This window comes from Schistocerca serialis, chromosome 6, assembly GCF_023864345.2.
Source record: "Schistocerca serialis cubense isolate TAMUIC-IGC-003099 chromosome 6, iqSchSeri2.2, whole genome shotgun sequence".
NCBI classification, from domain to species: Eukaryota; Metazoa; Arthropoda; class Insecta; order Orthoptera; family Acrididae; genus Schistocerca; species Schistocerca serialis.
The window spans coordinates 63,509,512-63,536,510 of record NC_064643.1 but is presented as its reverse complement, the minus strand read 5'-3'; the positions used below and the strand labels follow the sequence as shown (position 1 = coordinate 63,536,510).

Below are 26,999 nucleotides of genomic sequence, written 5' to 3'. Positions count from 1 at the left end.
GCTGGTTCAAAGCGAATCTTGACAGGGCAACTGGGTCAGGTACCGTGAGGCCATCTCGTGTCAATCTGAGTGACTGTATGGGGCCACTAACGAAAATTCTCTGCTTCAATACTTATGCCAACGATAATCTCAGAAACCGAATACGGCCCTGTGAAGTCTGAACATAAATAGTATGGTTGTGCTAGTTCCACCTGTCAATATAGATCACTAATGCAACCGATGCATAAGTTCACAAACAACTTTAATGACCCGAGGGTACCCATACCGGTAATGAAAGCTACAAAGTAGATGCCCTTTATGATAGAAGTATAGTAAGCCATTTCTGCCTACGGATGGAGAAATTACGATTCGATGTCCCCATTTATAGGTACATGTGGATTCAAAATTTTTAAGGCTTTCGTGACCACTTGTTGACAAACTGCCTATTGGCTTCTGTATCGGGTTCCTCGGCCGACGTTCATCTAATGATTTTACTGACGTTTCGCCAGCACGAGTGACTGGCATCGTCAAAGCTTCACCCTCCATTGTCGATGGTGAACTGGAGCCGAGCTCGCGGCCGCAGACTATGTGTACCTGGTGCGCCGACGTCCAAGGGCTTCTCCTCGGATTTCCGGTGCGGTTCTCCTCTTGCTACCTGCGACGGTCGTTTGCTGAAGTACGGGAAGCCAGGGTGTGTTTACTATAAGACCATGCGAACAGTTTCAACAAGAAAGAGGAAAGTCTTATTTAATTCACTAGCAACACAGAAAATGATTGTTAAATACTGTACGTGTATCTGATTTATCGTGACAGAAATATGTTTACTACGAACTGACTTTATATCGTCGACCTTGTGCTATTGACCACACAGTTCCTTCACGACTGACCATATGGTTTTAATTTTATCATGTACTCTTTGCCTTCCTAATAACATTTTAAGCACCATACAGTACTGTTTGTATTCGGCTACTGTAGTTTGATTGTGACCACTTCTAACGTTTTGATATAATTCCCGCTTTGTTCTACATGATATCCTTATCCCACTAGTCAGCCACCCGGCCTGCCTATTACTGCTAGAACCCCGTTTAGAACGTTCTAATGGCAAGCAACTCTCAAAGAGCGTGAGAAATGTTTTAAGGAAAGCATTATATTTGTCATCTGTGTTATCGGTATTATGAACATCGTGCAATTCTTGTTCCTTGAAGAGGTTTCAAAAACTCTCTATTGCTGTTGGATTAACTTTCCTACATAGTTTGTAATTATATGTGACATTTGTTTGAGTACAAAAGCCTTTTAATGTTAAAATTTGTGCATCATAGTCTGAAAGGCCTTTCATCCTTTTACCGACAGAATGCCCATCTAGTAATGAAGAATGAATTAAAAGTATTGTCCATGGCTTCCCATAAAGTGAATCAAGAACTCTCTCTAGCTTGAGCAGAAACAGCTTACCTGAAACACCGAAACCACTTTCCTCCAAAACGTCTGCTCTGCACGAAGGCAGGCCCAACGAGGAGATGAACTGTGTGACTTACTCCTTTCGGACCATGTCGGTACGGCTGAATTTGGCGGTTTGCCTCACTGACTCATGTGGATTAAAGACCGTCGGCTGACTGGCAAGGGAATCGTCGGGTAACCGACCCTGAACATGTTCGCAGAAGATGAATACACCGAGAGAAACGCACTATCAAAATTTAAGCTGCTAAGGGTCACTATAAGCATCTACACAGCTTTACCGCACATAGGACCGCTTATAACAGCGGCTTGTAGAGCCCTTCCTGCCCAGCACGATCCGGAAAATAATTAGATGCAGCCGTAACAAGACAACGTAGCGCCTTGTCCAAAGTGAAAAAAAACACACACACACACACACACACACGCGCGCACACACACACACACGTGAATTTTAAGCAATGAAATCATACCGAAAATGTCGCAAACCATTAATTTTTTGATTAACTTGCAGTTCATATCGACGTATAAACTGTAGCAGAAGTAATTGTTACACAAGTAACTAGCAGACGAAATATCAGGGCATTGTATGTCGGAACAATGCAGACGACTTCCATCAGGACTTTAATATACTGACATTAAATATTATACCATAATTCCTTATGATAATATTTCAGTAACGTATATTTTACTAACAATAAAACAGTTCCTTGTATATTCTACGTATTCGTCACAAAAATGTGAAGTATGTATTGGATGATGAAAATAAACATTTTTCTAGCACAAGGCACACCTGATAAAAGAAAGATTAATGGATTCATGCACTTCACAATAATTACTAGCTTTGTTTAGATAATTAGGATGGAGTAAGAAACTGTCGTGACCGTTGTCTTGCATATTGTGCTGCTTACCAGGCCTCCTTGATTTAATTCATAATACGTGATGATCCAAACTGACAGTGGGCGGTTCACTGAAATTTAACAACACTGTGCGCTGATAAAGCAGACATGACAAAGAGGCATCGGTATATATAGAGTCCGACAACTTTCTGAAAAATGCTTTACACTATCGTAAAATTCCTTCATTGGGCTCCTGAATCACACTATTAGTTCCAGGTGGAATTCGAATTATATTAATAGTCTTTTCGTCCACATTCTAAAGACATAGATGTCGTTATGGTGAAACCAAGAGTCCAACGGAAGCAATGAATTATTTTCTGCAAAGGTAAGAAGACATTTTGGATATAGTATTGAAAAGAACTCTCTCCCACTTTTCCAGATTTTGATACATCGATTAAAAGAGTTTTGCAACTAAACTGTACTTTTTTTAAAATATTTGGTCTTAATTTGCCTTGAGGTTCGGAAGACATGTAAATCTGCAGAAACAGTAATCGATTGATACTTGTCAATGGCATTGTTGTATATGAATGTGTCACAGCATTCATCAACTGTCTTGTTTTCGCTCGAAATGATAAAGTGCAGTTTCCATGTAGTTCTTGCAGGAAGGAAACCTGACTGATTGGCTTTTGAATCTGTTTAGCCCGGTAGAAGAAGCCTGAAATCAACAATTTTCATCTCACTTGCAATTCACAGGACCTAGTCTCGTAGATCTCTTGATAACAGTACATTGTAAGTCTCCTGATAACAGTGCATTGACTCTTATAAGCAGCTCTAAATTTTTCGAATAGTTTTTCTTTTACTCTTTTATGAGATTCAATTTGTCACGTGTTTCGTATTGCGTGCAAATCTTTCTTCCATGTATACAATTCATGTTCATGTTTCACGAAGCGAAGCTAGGTTTACAGACAGCTTAACTTTAAAATATTTTCTCCCTCCTTTGTTTAACCAAAACGCCGTTGATCTCCATGTTTTCTTTGGGCTAGCAAGGTACTGTGTTTATGCTGGAAATTCAATTAGCATAACTATCATCGCTCTAACCACAATACACAGAATCGTCATAATTAATTCCTCTTTCTTCTAATGCTTCCACAATTTCTAACGAAATGTCGACGTCATTCGAACTAATGTCTAATAAATTAATTAATAAATAGCGCATATGTATGTCTCCAAGGGAAGTAGGTGATTTCGATTGCATATCACGTTCTTCTTATTTTATCTTTGCGATGTTTAAACCAATAACCAGATAACACATCACTGTGAAAATCTGGAACCTGCACAGAGATGCTATTAGCAAGCATATACGAAGAAAATAAAAAAAACTAATTCAGTTTTACCTCCATTGTTAACACTTTACAAATTATGATCTCGTTGTGCCCTGTTATGTTTTTGCCAATGTTATGTGAATCAAAAATATGTGCCTGCCGTGTTGCAAATGTGATGTCTGCTGTAGCTACAGTGCTGCCTAGCAAGGTACGGATTTGGAAATTTTCAACATTTTTTTAAAAATACTTGCGATTTGTGTTAGCAACTAAAATGTTGACTTTGTGTTTTTTTTTAGTGTGTTCCTTCGGTATAATAAACTTCACGGCAGGTTTCGAAATGTCGTATCGGACATTCCCTTTTGAGACATGAGACGACATATGGCACAGACATCTTAGCCACTCTACCATCGACTGGTGTTGGCGTTACGGTCTTCAGTCTGAAGACCGATTGGCTTCAGCTCTCCGTACTAATCTGTTCTTTGCAGGTCTTTTCATCTCTGTTCAGCTGCTGCAACCTACAAACGTGTGAACCTCCTTACTGTGCTCAAGCTTTGGCCTCCCTCTCCAATTCCTACTCCCCACACCTTCCTCCATTACCAAACTGACAATACTTTTATGCCTCGGAATGTGTCCTGTCAGTCAATCGTTTGATGTAGTCAAGTTATGCCATTTATTTTTTCCGCATTTCGGTTCTGTACCTCTTCATCCGTTAATCGATCTAACCATCTAATTTTCAGCATTTCAATACAGCACGACATGTCAAAAGCTTACATTCTCTTCTAGCCTGTGTTACTTATCATCCACATTTCTCTTCTGTGTGTGGCAACACTCCATACAAATACCTTCAGAAAAGACTTCTTAGCCCTCAAATTCCACTTTTTTGAGAAATATCTTTTCTGTTACTGCCAATCTGCTTTTAATACCCCCTACATTTCGTTTATAATCTGTTACTTTGCTGCTTAAAAATAAATAGAACTCATCTATCTCTTTTATTACCACATGTAAAAATGTAATACCCTCAGCATCAGCCGACCGGATTGGCCGAGCGGTTCTAGCCGCTACAGTACAGTCTGGAACCGCGCGTTCGCTACGGTCGCAGTTTCGAATCCTGCCTCGGGCATGGATGTGTGTGCTGTCCTTAGGTTATTTAGGTTTAAGCACTCCTAAGTTCTAGGGGACTGATGACCTCAGCAGTTGAGTGCCATAGTGCTCAGAGCCATTTGAACCATTCTGAACCTCAGCATGAACAATTCGACTACTTTCAATTACTCTTGCTTCACCTTTTCTGTTCTCCATCTTAAATCTCTTCTCAAGATATTTTCCACTCTTTTGAGCTGCTCTTTCAAGTTCTGTACTGCCTGTAATGAAGTTACAATATCATCGACAAACCTCAAAGTTCTTATTTCTTCTTCGTGAACTTTAGTTCCATTTCCGTACTTCTCCTTGGTTTCCCTCATATACTGCTCAATGTACAGATTAAATAACATGGGAGACAGACTACAACCCTGTCTGATTACTTTCTCAACTACTGCTACCCTTTAATTTTCTTCGACAGCTATAACTGCAGTGTGGTTTCCGTCCCAGTTGTAAACAATCTTCTGCTCCCAGTGTTTTATCACCGATACCTTCAAAATTTCGAGGAATGTAGTACCATCATCAGTGTGAAAAGCTTTCTCTAAATCTACAAATGCTACAAATGTAATTTTCCTTTCTTATTCTAGGACAAGTCGTAAGATCAGTATTACCTCCCATGTTCATACATTTCTCCAGAACCCTAACTGATCTTCCCTGAGGTTGCTTTCTACTCATTTTTGCAATCTTCTGTAAATAATTTCTGTCAATATTTTGCAACCATGACTTATTAAACTGATAGTTCGTTGGTGTTCACACCTGTAAGTACCTTTCTTCTTTGGAGTTCGTGGTGAAATGTGAGGGTCCGTCTCATACAACCTCGACAACTAGTGAAACAATTTTGCTACGTCTGGTTCTCATAAAGGGAAAGAACAGATCTGGATAACTAATGCCCTCAGAAAATCATTTAGGAGAAAACTGGAGCTGTGTTATAATATGGACAGTCAAAAGCCTGCAACAAAATTTTTCTACCGTCAATAATATTGAAAATTGCTGAGGAGTGAAATCAGATAGCCCAAAACAATGCTTATGCCCTGTATCAAGAGACCAGAAAGATCTCAGAACGAAATCAAAATTACTTGACAATTATGAATGAGGCGTCAGGGCAGAATGTGGATGCTAAATATATCACACGTGTATTGCTGGAGACGCAAACTGTAAACTATCCACCTGATGCTTCACTGTGAAATCTTGCTGCTGATGACAGCTTCACTGCCCCACAATAACTCGCTGAAAATTATTGATAGTCGCTTCTTGTTAATAGCCAGCTAGCTAAATCAAAATCTTATTGGTACAGGCAGAAACATCTAACTCTTGAAAGATGCTGTTCTCAGAAGCTAGAGGAACTCATGAAGCTAGAGGAAACAAAGGAAGATGAAACTGAATCAATTATTAAATGATCAAAGAGTAAAGACTTGAGTGGGTATGATATACACTCCTGGAAATGGAAAAAAGAACACATTGACACCGGTGTGTCAGACCCACCATACTTGCTCCGGACACTGCGAGAGGGCTGTACAAGCAATGATCACACGCACGGCACAGCGGACACACCAGGAACCGCGGTATTGGCCGTCGAATGGCGCTAGCTGCGCAGCATTTGTGCACCGCCGCCGTCAGTGTCAGCCAGTTTGCCGTGCCATACGGAGCTCCATCGCAGTCTTTAACACTGGTAGCATGCCGCAACAGCGTGGACGTGAACCGTATGTGCAGTTGACGGACTTTGGGCGAGGGCGTATAGTGGGCATGCGGGAGGCCGGGTGGACGTACCGCCGAATTGCTCAACACGTGGGGCGTGACGTCTCCACAGTACATCGATGTTGTCGCCAGTGGTCGGCGGAAGGTGCACGTGCCCGTCGACCTGGGACCGGACCGCAGCGACGCACGGATGCACGCCAAGACCGTAGGATCCTACGCAGTGCCGTAGGGGGCCGCACCGCCACTTCCCAGTAAATTAGGGACACTGTTGCTCCTGGGGTATCGGCGAGGACCATTCGCAACCGTCTCCATGAAGCTGGGCTACGGTCCCGCACACCGTTAGGCCGTCTTCCGCTCACGCCACAACATCGTGCAGCCCGCCTCCAGTGGTGTGCGACAGGCATGAATGGAGGGACGAATGGAGACGTGTCGTCTTCAGCGATGAGAGTCGCTTCTGCCTTGGTGCCAATGATGGTCGTATGCGTGTTTGGCGCCGTGCAGGTGAGCGCCACAATCAGGACTGCATACGACCGAGGCACACTGGGCCAACACCCGGCATCATGGTGTGGGGAGCGATCTCCTGCACTGGCCGTACACCACTGGTGATCGTCGAGGGGACACTGAATAGTGCACGGTACATCCAAACCATCATCGAACCCATCGTTCTATCATTCCTAGACCGGCAAGGGAACTTGCTGTTCCAACAGGACAATGCACGTCCGCATGTATCCCGTGCCACCCAATGTGCTCTAGAAGGTGTAAGTCAACTACCCTGGCCAGCAAGATCTCTGGATCTGTCCCCTATTGAGCATGTTTGGGACTGGATGAAGCGTCGTCTCACGCGGTCTGCACGTCCAGCACGAACGCTGGTCCAACTGAGGCGCCAGGTGGAAATGGCATGGCAGGCCGTTCCACAGGACTACATCCAGCATCTCTACGATCGTCTCCATGGGAGAATAGCAGCCTGCATTGCTGCGAAAGGTGGATATACACTGTACTAGTGCCGACATTGTGCATGCTCTGTTGCCTGTGTCTATGTGCCTGTGGTTCTGTCAGTGTGATCATGTGATGTATCTGACCCCAGGAATGTGTCAATAAAGTTTCCCCTTCCTGGGACAATGAATTCACGGTGTTCTTATTTCAATTTCCAGGAGTGTAATTTCAAGTCGGATTATGAAGAGCAGTGCGTTATAATTATCTACTTGCTACCTATGCAGTGAATCTTTAGACGTGGTCAGTTTCCAGACATATTGAAATACTCGTTTGTGAAACCACTTTGTAGAAAGGTTGAAAGAGAGAAGCCGCGCGGTATTAGCCGAGCGAGCCGAGCGGTCTGGGGCGGAGCAGTCATGGACTGTGCGGCTGGTCCCGACGGAGGTTCGAGTCCTCCCTCGGGCATGGGTGTGTGTGTTTGTCCTTAGGATAATTTTGGTTAAGTAGTGTGTAAGCTTAGGGACTGATGACCTTAGCAGTTAAGTCCCATAAGATTTCACACATTTTGAAAGAGATAAAGGTAACAGTTACTGGCTACGGGGGCTGTGCTAGGACGGTAGCTTTTCTTGATTCACAACAATGGTCTGCTGCTAAACGTGACGGATGACACATATATTGCTCTCTTTGCAGGTGACACAAGTGTTATTATGAAAGTCGATGTACTACAAATGACGCAGTTAATATGGTAGTGAGTAGAACCAACACGCTGTTTCCACAGAACAAATTAATACTTAACTATAACAAAAGGCAACGCATAAGTTTTTAACTTAGAAGTCTTTTATTGGCCGAAGGTGGTCAAACAGTCATTGATGTCGACCATTTTATATTCTTAGGAGTGAGTATAGAGGGAAGTCTTTCTTGGAAGTAATCTGTTCAAGATCTAGTGCAGAAGATGAATGGTGCTATCTTTAATTTAAGACTGATTTGCAGTGTCTGTAACGCTGAAACGTGGGGACTCATTTAGTTTTCTTGCTTTCTCTCTGCTGTCTCGTGTGGCGTTACATTCTGTGATAACATTCATCAAGAACATTCCTACACTGGAACAGGCGGTCGGACTGATTTGTAGCGTCAGTTCAGAAAACTCGTGTACACCGTTGGTTACCCAGATTCTGTCGTCTCTGTATGTAGACTCCATCATGAGATTTGTTGTTGACAATATTGACTCATTCAGAAGAAACCGCAACATTTATTCAGTGAGTAGAAGACGGAAAAACGATGTACACTTGCATAACACTCCTTAATCGCTGTACAGTATGATGTGCACAATGAAGCAAGTTTCATTTCCTTTAGGCTCCCAGCAGAAAAGAAAAAAAAAATTAATAAAAGCATTCCAATATGAAATGTTTCCTTGTGGCACACTACTTCTGGTCTGTACAGGAGTTCCTGGCAGTAGTTTTCTTAGTGTTTTATTAGTTAAGTATTTGTTTATAAATTCTGGAAACTGCGTATTCCTAAAAAATGAATAAAAACATGAAAACATTTCAGCAAGATCAATATACTGTTGGATTTACAGTTCTTGCATTCAGTAAAGCACATCCGATTCCTCACAAATTGGCATAATCTATAACGTATGTGGTTAGCAAAGCACGGTCTAGTAAATGGTGCAACTTACTGCTGTGTGCATACAGAATGCCTTATGAATCGTATGAAAATATCAGTCTTGTATTAAAAATGAAAGTATTACAGTAAGATTACCTTTAGTTTCGTTATACATATCTTGCGCCACGTGTCCGTAGCTCTTTTGCCCAAGGACGGCCTGGGCAAAGTTCCCGAAGGGAAAGGTCGGCTCCAGGTAGCGCACGCCCTTCTTCCTCCAGTGGCGGTAGCCCCTCTGGAACCACACGTAGAGCGCCAACGTCGCCGCCGACAACGCCACCACCAGCTCCGCCAGCCACCACGACAGCACGAGGGCCATGCTGGGTCTGCAGGGTGGAGAGCAGCTTTTGAAACAGGTGGGATGGGGGGAATGCACTGTACGTTCTGGTCCACCATTCAGCCCTGCGTTCAGATTTCGAGGTCCTGGCTTCAGTACTGGGTGACGACACAGTCAAACATTAAGGTGGCGATAAATTTAAATAATTCGTGATGGTGTTGCTAGGAAATATAAGATGGAACAAGGCATAAAAAAAGAAAGCAAGTTGTCATTGTTACGAAACAAATTTTTTTTCAGCATGCATTAACATGAAACGGTAAATCACAGCACAATACTTTACAGAGCCGATCAAAACGAAGCAGTCAACCAATATTTTGCCCATCATGTTAAGCAGTATCTAATTATTTATCAAAAATAGTAATGCAAAAAAGGAAAAAAAATAAATATGAAAGCTTCACCTGAATTGCATAAATTGGCGCCATATTCAAAAGTGAGGGGAAAGGGTCTAAATTTTGTTTTTAAAAATTACATAAGCATGTGCGTGGAGACACACACGCACACACACACACACACACACACACACACACACACAGGTAAGGAGAACACAAATACGTAACTAGGAAATCATGGATTCAGGAGTAACCAAGTATCACATCAAAGAATACTTTTGCAGTCAGTCGAACGTCAGTCTATTGTCATACCTACCACAGTCATTAAGAAATACGCTATCTAGTTATATTTCATCCTTTAATTTGTGAACCTCTTAATAATTTTACCTATAATATCATCAAACTTCCAACAAGTACAACTGTTTACTTTATCTCTTTCCTTATTTCTGTAATATATTTCATACATTCTTATAAGCCCACATTATTTAGTTCCATAGCCTTATGCAACCATTTGTCATCTTTGTCCTACCTAATCACATTTCATCCGTTATTTACTCTACCTGATTAATTCTTCTTCGTCATCATTTCTTTGCTGATGTTTATGTTGTACGACTTCCTGTCTTACCTTTTCCTCTTTGCTTCCTCCTTAATGTCGTTCATGAATTTTTACACATCTTTCACGTCTTATGAGCGTATCACTACAGTATTACATTCAACACAGAAGTTGTACTAATGGCGCCACATAATATAGTAACAATTTAAACATAGAGTGTTGTGTACATAGTTCCGTGTAGTGAGTGCGTACACAACTTTCCCACCAGAGCGCGCCCCGCTAAGCACAACAGTGCAGGCGCAGCGCTCGTCCGTCTCCGCACTACGAGATGGCGCTGCCTTAGAGACGGACCAAATTCTGCTTCTGCCGATCCGCGTATTAATATGTAACGCAGCCAATGAGATTGCTGCTAACGTAGGATCTTTTCTCCTCGCAGATCACACTCGTACAGTGATACCTGAACGTGTGAGGTATTATAACGAGTGTACAGACCTCCGATCAGTCAGTCTGCATTGGTCTGCACCAGTCTGTACCAGTCTGCGTTTGTCTGTACCAGTCTATAGTCAAGTTTCAGTCTGTGCCTAATAAGATTATCATATTCCTGTAGATAGCCATGAAGAGAAATGTATAGACACTGTCAAGTATGAGAGATATGTGAGAAAAAGATTAACGTACCAAGACCAAAGGAACTTCAGATTGTCAATTGTAAACAGCATCCAGAATCAAGTTATGTATTGTTTATGCTTTTTATTATTTTAATAAATGTGTGTGAAAATTAATCAGGTTCTGTTTAAAGTTGGTCACCGTCAATCTGCTACTCTAAGCGTGCAAGTGGCATTTCTATTATCAGACCTAATGGCAGAACGCCACGATAAGACCACGAGACATATTGCTGGCACTCGCCTACATCGTTAGAGCGACAAGTCAAACAATCTGATGGTGTTTGTACCGAAGGTCTTACAGTCCGCACACCACAGAGAGTATACATTGTAAAGAAACTCAACAAATACATAAGTGCAAGAGGCAAATTCAACCTGAAAATTCCTTAAGTTAAAGCAATGCATATTGTTATGTGAGATGATATGTAAATACAAGAAGACATAGAGTCTAAAAAGTCAAACACGTTAGTAGAAAAATACATAAAAAGAATATTATCTTATGCTATGGCAAAAAAATAAAGCTGAAAAGTCTCCTACATACTTCCTGCACCGCACTTATTGCTTTTTTTCCCTCATTTTAAATAGACTGTCTATCCATGTCATAGCTCGTATGTCATGAATTACATCTTTACTTCTAAAAATTCCCAAACACGTAGACTGATGGACAATATTATTATGCTGTCGTTTCATAGATACGTGAAGTTTATCTTAAGACAAAGAAAAGGAAAATTAGTTCTACAGAATTCAGTACAAATTTAATTTTGCGTGCATTTAGCTATATACAAATCAGAAAAATAGCTAAATACACTTTAAGAGAAAAAAAAAAAAAAGCCGACGCACAACGGTGGAATTATCCGAAATGGACGGAAATCTGTAGATGTGATGCACACGTACAAACAAATAAATAATGAAAATTTCAGAAAAATTGGACGATTTATTGAAGAGAAACAGCTTCAGAAATGGAGCAAGTCAGTGACCTTTGGCTCATGTGCAAGCGGTGATTCGTCTTGACACTGACTGATAGAGTTGTTGGATGTCCTCGCAAGGGACATGGTGCCAAATTCAGTCCAACTGGCGCGTTAGATCGTCAAAATCCCAAGCTGGTGTGAGGCCATGCCCGTAATGCTCTGCCATCAACAGCACCAGCCATCATTCAGATACACACACACACACACACCCCCACCCCCACACACACACACTACTCACCCACATCATCATTACTGGTAGATACGTGGGATGGTGTGGCCAATATAGAATATACGGACTTACATCCATACAGCATACCTCTGGTTCTATGAATGTTGCAGGTGAACTAAGAGCAATAGAATGTGGAACACTTACGTCTGGTCTCTCGCTCTTCAAATAAGTGTCAACTAAACCTGATGTCTTAACAGTCAATAAGCATCGACTGGAAAAGTTAGACACATAGTCTCATATGAAATAATTTCTACTTGTGTGCAAATTCCACATAGCTTCCAGTAACTCTGAATATAACGCATCATCAAGAGGTGATGATAGTGGATTCGTATCCTCCTCAAAGTGAGGAGCCTGTGCAGAACGCTTTTCCTACATAGATATTTACAACAAATAGAAAAATATTCAAATTCTTCTTTGCTCAATGTAAGCTTCTCGGTAATTTTGTCTTGGAATTCCTCCATTTGGTCATTTTGCTACTCAGTAAGAATGAGCATTGATACGTAGTTTATGATAGCATTTTATTAATCCGTGAAAGACACTTCCATGTATCATTGCCATAAGAGCATAGGTACTACGATTCTGAACGTAAACGGTATTGTACTGTACACTGAGAAGAGTGGTGGGTCTTAAGGGTTTGATTGTTTATGCCAGACAGGCTATGGACATGCGCAACCATAATAACTAACATTTGTTAACCAAACATGGACGTCTGGGAAAGTTACATGCATAAACTTTAAATTCAAGTTCACAAATCGTATCCCACTTCCACTAGATTTTCTCTTACAAGTCAACAAACATTAACTTTATCATTTCATTTCGTTTTTCGTGCTGAACAAAAGGTTAAAAAAATTCTAGTGATAAACATTCTAGTGTGTCCGAAATAATGAAGAGTGTTTGTTTTCTCAGCATTTTATTATCTTGGAATATATACACACGGTCCCAGATAATGCTGCGCATAGAGTGAATCACCGAAAACATGCTGAGACGCCCGCTAAACGCACTGGGCAGAACAGGTAATATGATTGTGGAAAGAGCCAAAGGTTGAAGTCAGTTTCTCCTTCTAATTGCCATTTATTGTAACTTAATAACCCTTACAACCAAAGCGGCACATAGCCGGAACTTTATCGAATGCAACTCTTTCACGCCTGAAGGCCTCCAAACAAGAAATCTTAAAAATTCAACTAGATAAAAATCCAATTAAGATAGCAATAAAATAATTAAAAAAAGCAAAGATATTGCAAAATGCAATACCAATGGCTGATGGCCACAATTAAATTTTAAAATTTTAGAATATATTACCATAGACTTTTAAAGCCAGAAGGCCAGAATGTTTAACAAGAAATCTTAAAAATCAACAAGATTAAAATGCAATTAAAGAGGCAAATCAAATAAATTCAAAAAACGTATCACGGCTATGTGGAAAGGCCTAAGGCTAAGTAGACAGAACATACGTATGGAATGTGCAGTACCAATGGCTGAAGGCCACAATTAAGTTTCAAAATTTTAAAATATATTACCATAATCTTTTAAAGGCAGAAGGCCACAATGTTTAAGCCTGAAAGATAAATTTAAAAATTAATTTTGCAAAATTAAAAAAAAAACGAAAATAATCATAAGCCTTAAATTTAAAGTAGCTAAGAACGGATAATGAAACACCGGTGGCACTCAGAAGCCTCCAGGGAGGTCGGTCTGCCCTCGTTCACTTAGGCGAGACAGGTGGTGAGCCCAACTACACTTGATCCGTCGGAACCCAACGGGAGAGCCACGGACCGACCGACACAACGACTTGCTTCCCATCAATCAGTACATGAGAAGTCAAACCAGGAAGGTTACAAACGTGATAATCCACAATGGAGTATGTATTAGCTGTCAAAATTCCGACAGCGACAACAGGTAAGGAAAGGACGCTGCCTGAAATTACGTTAGCGGCCAGGGCAGGTAACCGGAACACTAACGGCCACAAGACAGGAAATTCCACTGGTGCACTCAAATTGTAGTCGACCAAAATAGTTAAATGCACCGCCTGGCGGCTAAATTTCAGCAGTAGAAACACTCGGTGTTGCTCACAGGAAAACCTCCCAAACAGCAAACCACCGAAACGAACCACCACAACATGAATGGACGTGGCTTGGATAGTTGAAACCACTACTGAACTTTGACGCCCTGGGTCTGTACCACGAAGCTCGTAGCGATCGGACAGCTCCACACACGCTCCGACACTGTGCAGGGCCTGCCAGCGGCCCCAGCCGACTGCACCGCATGGAGATAACTTCCCTGGTCCGCAACAACCGACCGACTCTTCAGAATACCGAGAACATCTAAAATAGTCGTCAGTGGACATACGCGAACTACACACACAACCTGACAAACACTTGCACGAAGACCTGAACGATACCCAATAGTAACTAAGCACGCACGAAGACAAATCGGGAGTCGATTTACACACACAGCCGACTCACGAACGATCGGCGAGCCAAAAAGCGTCGTCCGGTAGGACGACCGACCGACGATCCACCAAGACCGTGGCCCGTCTCAAGTGATGCGTGGCGGCAATGGTCGGGCGAGTCATGTTGACGCAGACCTCACTGCTGCTCCAGCTTGACTGCACTGGTGCCGCATTGCAACTCCCCGACCGGCAGGTCCGGACTGCGCTCCACACGCGTTCCAGCTGCTGCAGCCCGAACTCCCGACGCGAACTGCTGATCCGAACTGTGACCAACTCACTTCCACCAGACAACGAGCGGGAAGTAATAGCAGTGGAGCAAGAATACTACGAGATGGGATACATCGACACGCGCTGCTAACACCGCTCGCGGTCAGGCAGAGCAGCAACTCAGTGACAGTAGTAATTTAAAGTAACGTAGCGAGGTGGAAGTACGTCAAAAACAGGGTGTAAAATACATGATGGCGGGAACGCGAGCCACGCACGGCTCACTTGCTCTGCAGATACTGCGGAAATGCAAAGCACGATTGATGTGCTGTTTTCACAGACTACATCGGCATTCAGTGTCTCATATTACTGGCCAATCAATAGATTTCGAAAGTGCGATTTCGTGTGTAAAATACAGTTTTTAAATGGAACAATGCCTATTGACATTAATAAACAAGAAGTAGGGTAAATTGGAATGTCAGTAGTGTATGTTCCAGGATACTAGTGTTAGTTCTTTACAGATATCATATTTTGAAAATTTCCCTCACCTGCACTTGTACAACACCTGTGGCAGCACACACTAAACAACAACACAAGTGCATGCACTAGTTATGTGGATTCTTATCATTAACGAGACAGTTGACCGTAACAGATTGTGTTCAAAGCGACCACTAGGAGTCGAAATACACACTTACAATCTGGTATGAAACGAATGCTGCACATATATTAGCATTTCAGTGGAGATGTCAGAGCAGGCTGCAGCAGTACGTAAGTACGTATCATCAGATGTAGTTGGTATGTCGTTCTAGACAGCATCTTTCAGCTTTCCCCACAGAAAAGAAGCCTGTATGCTTCGAATCCAGGAGTGGCCTCTGCATCCAATTGAACAGTTTGGAAACAAGTTCAAAATGGTTCAAATGGCTCTGAGCACCATGGGACTTAACTTCTGAGGTCATCAGTCCCCTAGAACTTAGAACTACTTAAACCTAACTAACTTAAGGACATCACACACATCCGTGCCGCCGTAGCGGTCGCGCGGTTCCAGACTGTAGCACCTAGAACTTCTCGGCCACCCCGGCCGGCTTGGAAACAAGTCATTAAGATGTGCTGCAGTCCTTCGAGCACTACGGGCTGGACAGCCGTCATGTTTGTGCCACAGATTCCTCGTACTCTGCAGCGAAACATCTTCTGCCATCCGCAGAAGATGATCTGTTAGGAGGTTGCGAAGCCTGCGTGCTTTCAGTGTTCTATCTATGAAAAACGGACCTCTGAGCTAATAGTCCACTAACTCACACCACACGTTTACACTCCATGGATGCTAACGTTCCAGCTGACGAAGCCAATGGGGAATGTCAACAGACCAAAAGCGCGTATTTCGGCGATTTTCCTGGTCACGATTGGTGAATGTGGCTTCGTCACTAAACAAGATACACGATACATCTGGAGTATCCTTTCTTAAAGTTCCCATATACAGAAGTTAACAGGATTCTCATAATCGTTTCCTTGCAGATCTTGATGGGGAGGGATGTGATAAAGATTGGGGAATGCATAGGACAGTTGCCTGACAGCTGCCACTTCCTCGTGCGATTGCGCGGGAGCTAACATGCGGATCAAGTGCAACAGCAGCAAGAACAATTCTCCTCCCTCTTCTGTTGTCAGTTGTTTCCTTCTGTTATGCTGTCTAGGTGTTATACTACCACTTTCACGAAACTAATTGAAGAGGCTGATAAATAATTACCGAGATGGTTAAATTCTATGGAGATACCTTGCCGCATACAAAATACAGGAACGAACTTCCTCTTGTTACACTCTCCAAACACTATGAACATGTTGGCTTTTCTGCATTCGTAACTCCCATCGTCCACTCCCTGCTTGGACTGTCGAATACAGACTGACTAACAAGACGCAGTGCACTCAAGAAACACACAAGCACACTGTAACGAGGTCGTACGTAGCAACTACGCAAATTGAAGGGGCGTGGAAGCTTTGCATATTACGATACCTAGTAAACGACTCGCATTACTTCTGCAGCAAACAGCACGTTGTATTTTGCCTTACTTTTAGTCTGTTAATGCCCACAAGCATTGCTCCATTTAAAATGTGTATGTCTGCACCAAAAATACTCTTTCTGTGTGTTATTATAATCTGTGTATTGGCTGACAGTACCAGACCCTGACTACTAATCCATTCTATGGAAACCACACATCAATAACACTTTTCATTTCCACAATATTAGCGGCGAAAGTTTTAGATGAATCACACTGCATGTGCACTATGTGGTCAAAGGTACGCAGACACCACCAAAAGCATATGTTTTTCGTATTAGGTGCGTTGTGCTACTACCTACTGTCAGGTACTCCATATCAGCGACCTCAGTAGTCATTGTACGTCGTGAGAGAGCAAAAAAATGGTTCACATGGCTCTGAGCACTATGCGACTTAACTTCTGAGGTCATCAGTCGCCTAGAACTTAGAGCTAATTAAACCTAACTAACCTAAGGACATCACACACATCCATGCTCGAGGCAGGATTCGAACTTGCGACCGGAGCGGTCGCTCGGCTCCAGACTGTAGCGCCTAGAACCGCTTGGCCACTCCGGCCGGCCGTGAGAGAGCAGAACGGGGCGCTCCGTGGAACTCGCGGACTTCGAACGGGGTCAGGTGATTGGGTGTCAGTTGTCATACGTCTGTATGCGAGATTTACACACTCCTAAACATCTCTAGGTCGACTGCTTCCGATGTGATAGTGAAGTGGAAACGCGATGGAACAAGTACAGCCCAAAAGCGTACAGGCCGACTTCGTCTGTTGTTACTATTCTCGTGTCAGAAACATATGGGTACATGTACATACGTTTTACATAGTTATGATTAAATTACTTTTGACCAAAACGTGGCCACTTCCAGTGCATTTTCTGTTGCTTGTTGAAGAGCATCTTCTGCACAGGAGACTGGGCACAACTGACACGGAAACAAGTGTCTAAATGCCTGTTCTTCTTCACAGTCACACTGAATATCATTTGGATCAGTGTATCCACAGCTTGCCAAGTTAACTTTTGATCTTCCAACTACGGGTCTCAGTCTATTCAGGGACTCTCAAGTTGTCCATTCCCCGACATGGCCTGGAGGTGAAGCTTCAGCAACTCTTTTCCAGCCAGGGGGAATGTAGGTCGTAGCTCTCCATAGTTGAAACCTAGCTTTCTCAGCGGTGGTTCGAATTCCCTTTGATGTCCTGAGGAAACGCTTCCTTGACTTCAGTCGTTGCGGATGCAGTTCATGCCCATACAGAGGATGGGTATTTTCCAGTTCCACTGCCTTTCTTTCATTGTTCGCAGCTATCTCTCTTCAAACAGGTAGTGGTGCTATCCCTGCGAGGAAGTAAAGCCATTCGCCTGGAGTGGGTTTCAAGCAACCTGTTATAATTCCGCAGGTTTCGTTGAGAGGTACATCCACCTGTTTGGCATAAGTTGAATTATACCAAACAGGACAGGCATACTCTGCCGCCGAATAGCATATTGCCATTGCAGATGTTGACTGACAGAGACCGCCGGCAGTTGAAAACGGTCGTACATCTACATCTACATCTACATCTACATTCATACTCCGGAATCCACCATACGGTGCGTGGCGGACGGCACCTCGACCCACAACTAGCATCTTCTCTTCCTGTTGCACTCCCAAACAGGACGAGGGAAAAATGACTGCCTATATGCCTCTGTACGAGCCCTTATCTCTCTTATCTTATCTTTTTGGTCTTTCGGCAAAATAGAAGTTGGCGGCAGTAAAATTGTACTGCAGTCAGCCTCAAATGCTGCTTCTCTAAATTTCCCCAGTAGCGATTCACGAAAAGAACGCCTCCTTTCCTCTAGAGACTCCCACCCGAGTTCCTGAAGCATTTCCGTAACACTCGCGTGATGATCAAACCTACCAGTAACAAATCTAGCAGCCCGCCTCTGAATTGCTTCTATGTCCTCCCTTAATCCGACCTGATAGAGATCCCAAACGCTCGAGCAGTACTCAAGAATAGGTCGTATTAGTGTTTTATAAGCGGTCTCCTTTACAGATGAACCACATCTTCCCAAAATTCTACCAATGAACCGAAGACGACTATCCGCCTTCCCCACAACTGCCATTAGATGCTTGTCCCACTTCATATCGCTCTGCAATGTTACGCCCAAATATTTAATCGGTTTGACTGTGTCAAGCGCTACACTACTGATAGAGAATTCAAACATTACAGGATTCTTTTTCCTATTCATCTGCATTAATTTACATTTATCTGTATTTATAGTTAGCTGTCATTCTTTACACCAACCACAAATCCTGTCCAAGCCATCTTGTATCCTCCTACAGTCACTCAACGACGACACCTTCCCGTACACCACAGCGTCATCAGCAAATGTGTAATAGGCAGACATCTATCCAGAGCATTAAACAGAAATTTCAAACTGCATCAGGATCCACTGCAAGTACGATGAAAGTTAGGTGGGAGGTGAGAAAACTTGGATTTCATGGTCGAGCGGCTGCTCATAAGCCACACATAACGCTGGTAAATGTCAAACGAGGCCTCGCTTGGTTTAAGGAGCGTAAACATTGGCCGATTGAACAATGGAATAAGTTGTGTGGAGTGACGAATCACGGTACACAGTGTGGCGATCCGATGGCAGAGTGTAGGTATGGTGAATGTCCGGTGAACGTCATCTGCCAGCGTGTGTATTGCGAACAGTAAAATTTGAAGGTGGAGGTATTATGGGGTGTTCGTGTTTTTCTTGGAGGGCTTGCACTCTTTGTTGTTTTTCGAGGCGCTATCACAGCACAGGCATATACTGATCAATTCGGGGATGGCGATTGCATCTTTGAACACGATCGAGCATCTGTTCTTAGTGCACGGCCTGTGGCGGAGTGGTTCCACGACAGTAACATCCCTGTAATGGATTGGCCTGCACAGAGTCATGTTCTGAATCCTATAGAATCCCTTTGGGATATTTGGAACGCCGACTTTGTGCCAGGTCTCACCTCCTCAGTGCAGCACTCCGTGAAGAATGGGCTGCCGTTCCCCAAGAAACCTCCCATCACGTGATTGAACGTATGCCTGCGAGAGTGGTAATCAAGGCTGAGGGTGGGCCAAGATCATATTGAATTACAATCTTACCGATGGAGGGCGCCACGAAATTGTAAGTAATTTTCAGACAGCCGTCCGGATACTTTTGATCACATAGTGTGTAATGTAGTATATGTGTCTTTCAGCATTCCATTTTCAGGGAAAATACAATTTTATGCAATATAATTACTTTGATCGCAGTGTACCTGTAGGGTGTGACCCGTGGAGCACTTTTAATGTACACCGTGGTTATAATTAAACTTTCGCAGAATGAGCAAGTGCAGACGGAAAAATATTTACTGTGTGTCTACCCAACTTGATAGGAATAGTGTTCAGAATGTCCGCTGCCGAATTTGCGTTGTTAGTAAGGCACAAGTACTGGTACGACGACGTAGGGTTGAATAACGACCATCAGAGTGCACTACAGTCACAGACACCAACATGGGGGAGCAGGGCTTCATTCGCAAATTTGTTTTATTAAAAGAACAGAAATAATGCTGCTGCTCTTCGCAATTATCAACGCTGTAAAGGAATACGGAGAGGTCCTCTTTCTGCACTGAGGTTGAAGTACTTGATTCGGAAGTTCGAATTAACTGGAGAAATGGGAATTGCTCCTTGTAGAAGAATCGCGCCTCAAGTTTTTGAAGAAGTTACTGTTGTCACGACTGAAAATGGTGGACGTAGTGTGTGATCTCCGAGCAGTGCACGAGCTGTGCAACGTCAGCTGAACGTTCCGGGGTCCACCTTTCGAAATGCGCTGCTGGGAGTTGTGAAATGGTACCAAGCTGTTGTTGATGCAGACGGTTATCACGTTAAGCCACGTTTGTAACAAGTAGCGGAGAAATGGTACATAACTAAAAACGTCACCCTCTCTTGTGAGAATTAAAACGCATTTCTTTGAATGGATTATTCGTTATTCCTCTTACATGTTTTTTTAAAAAAGATTCCACAAAGTTTCGTTTATCTACGATTACACTCAAGTGACGGAAGTTTAACAATAACCTCCGTCTACAATTTTATTGGTCTTGTGCAAGCTGTCTATTTAATGGTGAATCTTTTGAGCACTCCATCAGAGTTGCTGTAGTCTGTTATTTACATAAACTTGTCATTTCTTTTCTTTTTTTATTTTTCTCTTTTCCAGATGTGCTTCTTACTAGGAAACCACTGACCACAATGTGGAGTTACCTAATTACATGTTGTAAGTTAGTGCAGGGAATAGATCATCTGAAAAAGGTTTAACAAATTGTACATAACTTCATTATAGACATGAGTCTAGGCACCCAAAAAATACACCATCTTTGAAATATTACTGCTGTGTATTAAAGAAAAAATGTGTGAATTGCTATGGGACCAAACTGCTGAGATCATCGGTCCCTAGACTTACACACTACTTAACATGACTTACGCTAAGAACAACACACACACAACCATGCCCGAGGGCCGAGAGGCCCCGTAGTCCGTGACATGGCACCTCAAACCGCGCGGCCACTCCGAGTAGCAATGTTGTCTATTCATGTGAATGTTTGTGTCAACGTCTGCAGTTTTCTATGACATGTTGATGTATGTCGGTGTATTCTGTGCTTAATTGTTGGTGTCATGATTTAAAGTGCGAACGATTAATCATTGTAACATAGGGAGAATGAATGTTTATTGAATATTCACGAGGGTGAGTCAAATGAAAATCTTAAATTTGTAGTTACAAATCGAAATTTCGCGCCGTTATCGTGTAAGTTGGTAAGTGTGCTACAAGCAGCATGCAGAATGGCCTGTAGGTGGCAGCATAGTGCAGATGCACACATACCGTCGCAGTATCAGTCTACAGATGGCTTCCCCACTTGCTACTTGCACCAGGGAAGAACAGCGTTCTGTTATTCGGTTTTTGCGTAGTGAAGGTGCCAAACCTATTGAAATTCATCGACGATTGAAGGTTCAGTACGATGACGCATGTTTGTTACAGTAGCAAGTCTACGAATGGAGTAGGAAGTTCGCAAATGGCGTGACTTTCAGTGGAAGATGCTCCTCGTCCAGGTCAGGCACAACGAGTTGTGACTCCACAGAACATTGAAGCAGTTGAAACCATTGTGAAGGAAAACCGCTGAGTGACACTGAATGACATTGCAGCATGTTTACAGATTAGTCATGGGTCACCACACCACATTGTGTATGATGTGCTCCAGTTTCACAAAATGTCTGCAAGATGGATGCCACGGCAGCTGATTCCTGAAATGAGAGAACGACGTGTTGATGCGTGTGAAGAACTTCTTCGGCGCTTTGAACGAGAAGGTGATGGCTTCCTTGCAAGGATCGTTACTGGGGACGAAACCTGGGTTCACTTCCACCAACCGGAAACGAAGAGAGGGAGTAAGGAATGGCGCCATTCCTCATCACCAAAACCAAAGACGTTTCGAACGGAACCGTCAGCGGGGAAGGTTATACTGACTCTCTTTTGGGACGAAAAAGGCGTCATTTTGGAGCATTACATGCCTAGAGGGACCACTGTCCCCAGTGCATCACACACAGATCTCCTAAAAAATCATCTGCGGCGTGCAATCAAATCAAAGAGACGTGGATTGCTTTCAACAGGTGTCCATTTGCAACATGACAATGCAAGGCCCCATACTGCTCGTACAACAGTTGCAACAATCACGGAACTGCATTTTGAGTGTCTTCGTGAACCACCATAATCACCAGACTTTGCCCCAAGTGATATCCATATGTTTGGACCACTCGAAGACGCAATGGGAGGAAAGAAGTTCCGTACTGATGAAGAGGTACGCCACGCGGTTCATGAGTGGTTGCGCGGACTACCAAAGGAATTTTTTCCTAAGGAATTTATGCACTTTGTAAACGGTGGTGGACTTGCATCGAGCGTGGGGGAGATTATGTTGAAAGTGATACAGCTTTGTACCACTTCTGCACAATAAATAATATTTAAAGTTTTCATTTGACTCACCCTTGTATTTATAAACTGATGAATGTAACTAACTTTTGATGAATAAGCTATCCACAGGTGACTGAGAATTTGAAGGAAATGCCATTTTTACTAATTGTAAAATTATGAAGTAGTGTCGAACGGAATTTTGTGGCTGGTACTCCATTATTTACGAGGGAATATTGAAAAGGAATGTCTCTGAATTTTTTTCCTATTCTTGATATCTTTTACAGTGTCATGCATATGATTCAGTCGAATTTCCCTCTTTCCTGAAGCAAGACAGAATTAAAGGAGTACGTTTTGGAAACATCGTAATAGTTTTCCATTGCCTCCCACAAGTTTGAAATATGGCTCAAAGGTGGCGGCAGCCATCCCCTGAAACGTTGTAAAAGCGTGGCGCCGTGCGGCTTCACCCTCGGTTTTGACGGCGCTTCAGTCAGTAAGGTGTCAACGCGAGCGGGAAACAGACCTGATGTGTGAAGTTGGGTTAATGTCTCAGCGGCACCAAATTCCACCGTAATTCAGCATACTGCCGCCACGGACGTGTCACACAATGGGAAGCCTGTCACACTGTCTTTTACCCTCGCTTCACCCAAAGCAACAGGCACCGAGCCGTATCAAGGGGTTGCCTACCTGCATGCCCCTAGCACTACTTCGAAAGTTTTGTCCTGTAAATGATCGCGCCACAGGAGGACGTCAATCAGAAACAATAAAAAAGCGTAAAATCCCTTTGCTTCTTCAGATCACTATCATATTTCGTAGAATGGTTTTGAATGGCACATAATGGTTCCATCCTGTACACCGCAGCAAAAGTTGAGTCGGGATTGCACTCCAAAGAGATGAGATCACATTCGATGGGGTTGCGAACCCGTTATTTCCTTGGATGAGCTGAAGCTTCAGGAAGGTGTCAGCGGTATCAAAGATTGACGAGAACGTTTTCTTCTTGTTCATAGCGCTCAAACTGTCGTCTCCGACCGCGAAATGCGTGGGAATCGACGTTCCGAGGAAAGGAGTAGTTTCATTGACACTTTTTATGACATCCTCTGAGGCCTTTTCGTGTCGATTGTGAGCGACGGTCTTTCTGAAATGTTTTCCTCGGCAACTCGCCAGAAAACTGCGTGATTTCAACTCTGGGTGTCGCGGTTCTGAAATGTGGGCAAGACGCGACGTGGAGACCGTCCCAACGTGTGACACGTCGACGGCGGCGGGGGGCAGAATGGTGGTGAAATCTGGTACCAGTGGGACACCATTAACACACTTTACACGCCACATGAAGTTGTGTTTTTGCACGTGTCGACACCTTGGTGTCCGCAACGTCGCCTAGGCGGAGGGTCACGTCGCACGGTAGCAATCTTTTGTGCTGTTACAAAGGAAGGTTTTAGGCACCTTTGGACCATATTTCAAACTTATGCGTCGCAGAGGAAGACACGAGTTTCGAAAAAGTGATCCTTTAATTCTGCAGCATAGGTATGCCGTTGCATGAGAATCACATACTGTAACGGGCTTTCTATTTGTAGAAGAGATCGTACACATAGCGAGCCCCCTCTTTTCAGCATGACAACGCCACACCACACGCGAGCTTTGCGACATGTCCAACAATCCGACACCTTGGGTTCAATGTCATCGATCATCCTCCATAAAGTCCCGTCTTGGCCCCATCTGATGTTAATCGTTTTTCAAATCTTAAAGAACATCTTGGAGGACTTCACTTTGATGGAGGTGAAGTGGTGCAAACAGAGTTGAGGTTGTGCTTTTATGAACCAAGTCAAAGATTTTATAGTAGCGCTATTAAGAAACGGATCTCTCGTTGGGAGAATTGCGTTCGTTGCCAGCCTCACTATATTGAGATTTTATTTAGCGTATGGCTAATACAGACATATCATGATACTACATATACATATGTACATATTGACACACAAGAAACTTAAGTTTGTCTTTACAACTGAATATCCAGTCCTTCAATCCAGCGCACTGCATCTGGAGTTGCTAGCAGGAAGTCCTCTTTGGCGCCGTGATAGGCTCGAATCCTGCATTCACTGACAATGTGGTGAACAGTCTGGTATGGAGCCCCGCAGTCACAAGCTGGATCAGGCAGCTTGTTCCACTTAAAGAGAGCATCCCTGTATCGCCCATGGCTGGTACGGATTCTGTTGAGAGTAGACCACGTCTTGCGTGGTAAGTCGAATCCACTTGGAAGTTTAGCACCTGAGAAGATGTTATGCAGGTGCACATCTGTCATTGCTTCCCACCGACCTTTCCATTCTTCAAGAGGTTTGAAATTCTTAGCAACCATGTCAGCAGCATCGCACAGAGTTGGATGACGTGATTTCAGTTTCTTGCGATTTAAAAGTGGCAGGTCGCTATGCACGGGTAGGTTAGAATTCCTGGAGATCTTGTGGAATTCTCTCATAAGGGCAGTACATCTGCGTAGATCAGGAGGCATTATACCGGTTAACAATGGAAGCCAATAAACTGGAGTAGATCTGATTGTGCCAGATATTATGCGCATTGTCGTATTCAGCTGGGTATCAACAAGCCTTGTATGATGACTATTCATCCAAACAGGTGCACAATACTCAGCACTTGAGTATACCAAGCCCAGAGCTGAAGTTCGCAGGGTGGTTGCTGAAGATCCCCAGGTAGTTCCGCATAGCTTATGGAGGATGTTGTTTCGAGTCCTCAGCTTTTGAGCTAAGTTAAGAAGGTGTTGTTTGAAGCATAGTGTTCGATCCAGGATGACACCAAGATATTTTGGGTTCCAGTTGTGATGAAGAATTCTACCTCTGAAACTTACCTCCAGTTTTACGTTCGCCAACTGGTTATTTAGATGGAAGCAACACACTTCTGTTTTACTCACACTGGGTTGGAGTCTCCAGATTTTGAAGTAATTGTCTAATGCAGACAGGTCATTGGCTAAAATTCCTGATCCATATGGGAGGAAAAGCTAAGAAATGGCTGGCAGAATTCTTCACTGGCATCCTGCTGACTGGTCAACTTCCATCTGAGTTTAAAAAGGTGAAGATAATATCTGTTCTGAAACCTGGCAAACCCAGCAACAGGGTAGAAAACTATCGCCCCATTTCCCTACTCAGCTGCTGCTACAAGCTTTTTGAAAGGCTAATATATAACAGAATAAGTAGCGCTATCTTAGAGAACGTTCCAGTTGATCAGGCAGGCTTCAGACCAGGGCGTAGCTGCTGCGACCAAGTATTGTCTCTCACTATATTGAGAAATAAATATGTAGACACGAAGAATAAAGATGTAGTATACTAATAAATTCTTCAGGGTAGCTTTGTTCTGTCGGTGCAACTACAAAATGAGTTCTTTTTGTTTTTAACCAGACGCGTTTCGCTTCAGTGAGTATCATCAGTGTTCTGTAATTAAGATTCCACTTTTTGATTTGCTGTAAGATCGAAAAACAGTCCGTTAACAACGTGTTGATTTCTACTCACGGTGATTCTCGCTTGATTTCTCGCTTACATAGGGAAATGCCGTCTGCTAATGCATCGTTGGCGTTTCTCTTGTTTAGACCCTAGTAGTTGGGGTCTAATTTTTGGTTGTTCTGCAGCGCTATGCATTTCTTATGTTTTTCACATCACACTTTTTCGCACATCACTATTTGCTGTTTGTTTCTATACTCCTAAACACAAACCTACTACTATGGAATAACATGTTGTATATAAATGCTACGTTATTTTCCTCAGTACAGAACCTTATTAAAGCGATACAACACACATCAAAGTGTTATATTGGTATGGATTATACCTAACACTCCTCTGTATTACATTCCAAACATAATTGGAGGTTTGAGCATGAAAGACGTGGTTGATCGACTTGCTATTACAGAAGTAGTAGCATCAAGGCTTCATAGAATTTGTACCGAAAAGGCAAGGTTACGACGTCATCCATATGCGCTTCTCCAAACACCACGCATAATCATAAATGTAAATAAGTCTACTTAACCCAAAAGTGGGAATTTAGTTGTAACTTGTTCCAAACAGTATGGGTGATCGTCACCAGTCGTGGATCAATCGGAGACGTTTCTTTCGTGATCTGGTTGATCGGTGTGAGAGCTTGTGACAGAAATTATATAACCGTAACGCTAAACGGACACCAAAATAGTTCATATGGCTCTAAGCACTATGGGACATCTGAGGTCATCAGTCCTCTACACTTAGAACTACTTAAACTTAACTAACCTAAGGATATCACACACATCCCTGCCCGAGGCAGAATTC

The 26,999-nt window shown here is 43.1% G+C and overlaps 1 protein-coding gene across 1 annotated transcript in view; it reads right to left on the bottom strand.

Annotated features, from left to right (window-relative positions):
- The window catches only part of LOC126484388 (cytochrome P450 6k1-like), a 153,510-nt gene that overhangs the window by 78,457 nt on the left and 48,054 nt on the right, over positions 1–26,999 (bottom strand). Inside the window, exon 2 of the mRNA XM_050107882.1 lies at positions 9,107–9,333. Coding sequence (XP_049963839.1) covers positions 9,107–9,326 — 220 coding nt within the window. The 5' untranslated portion in view covers positions 9,327–9,333. The remainder of the gene's footprint in view (positions 1–9,106; positions 9,334–26,999) is intronic.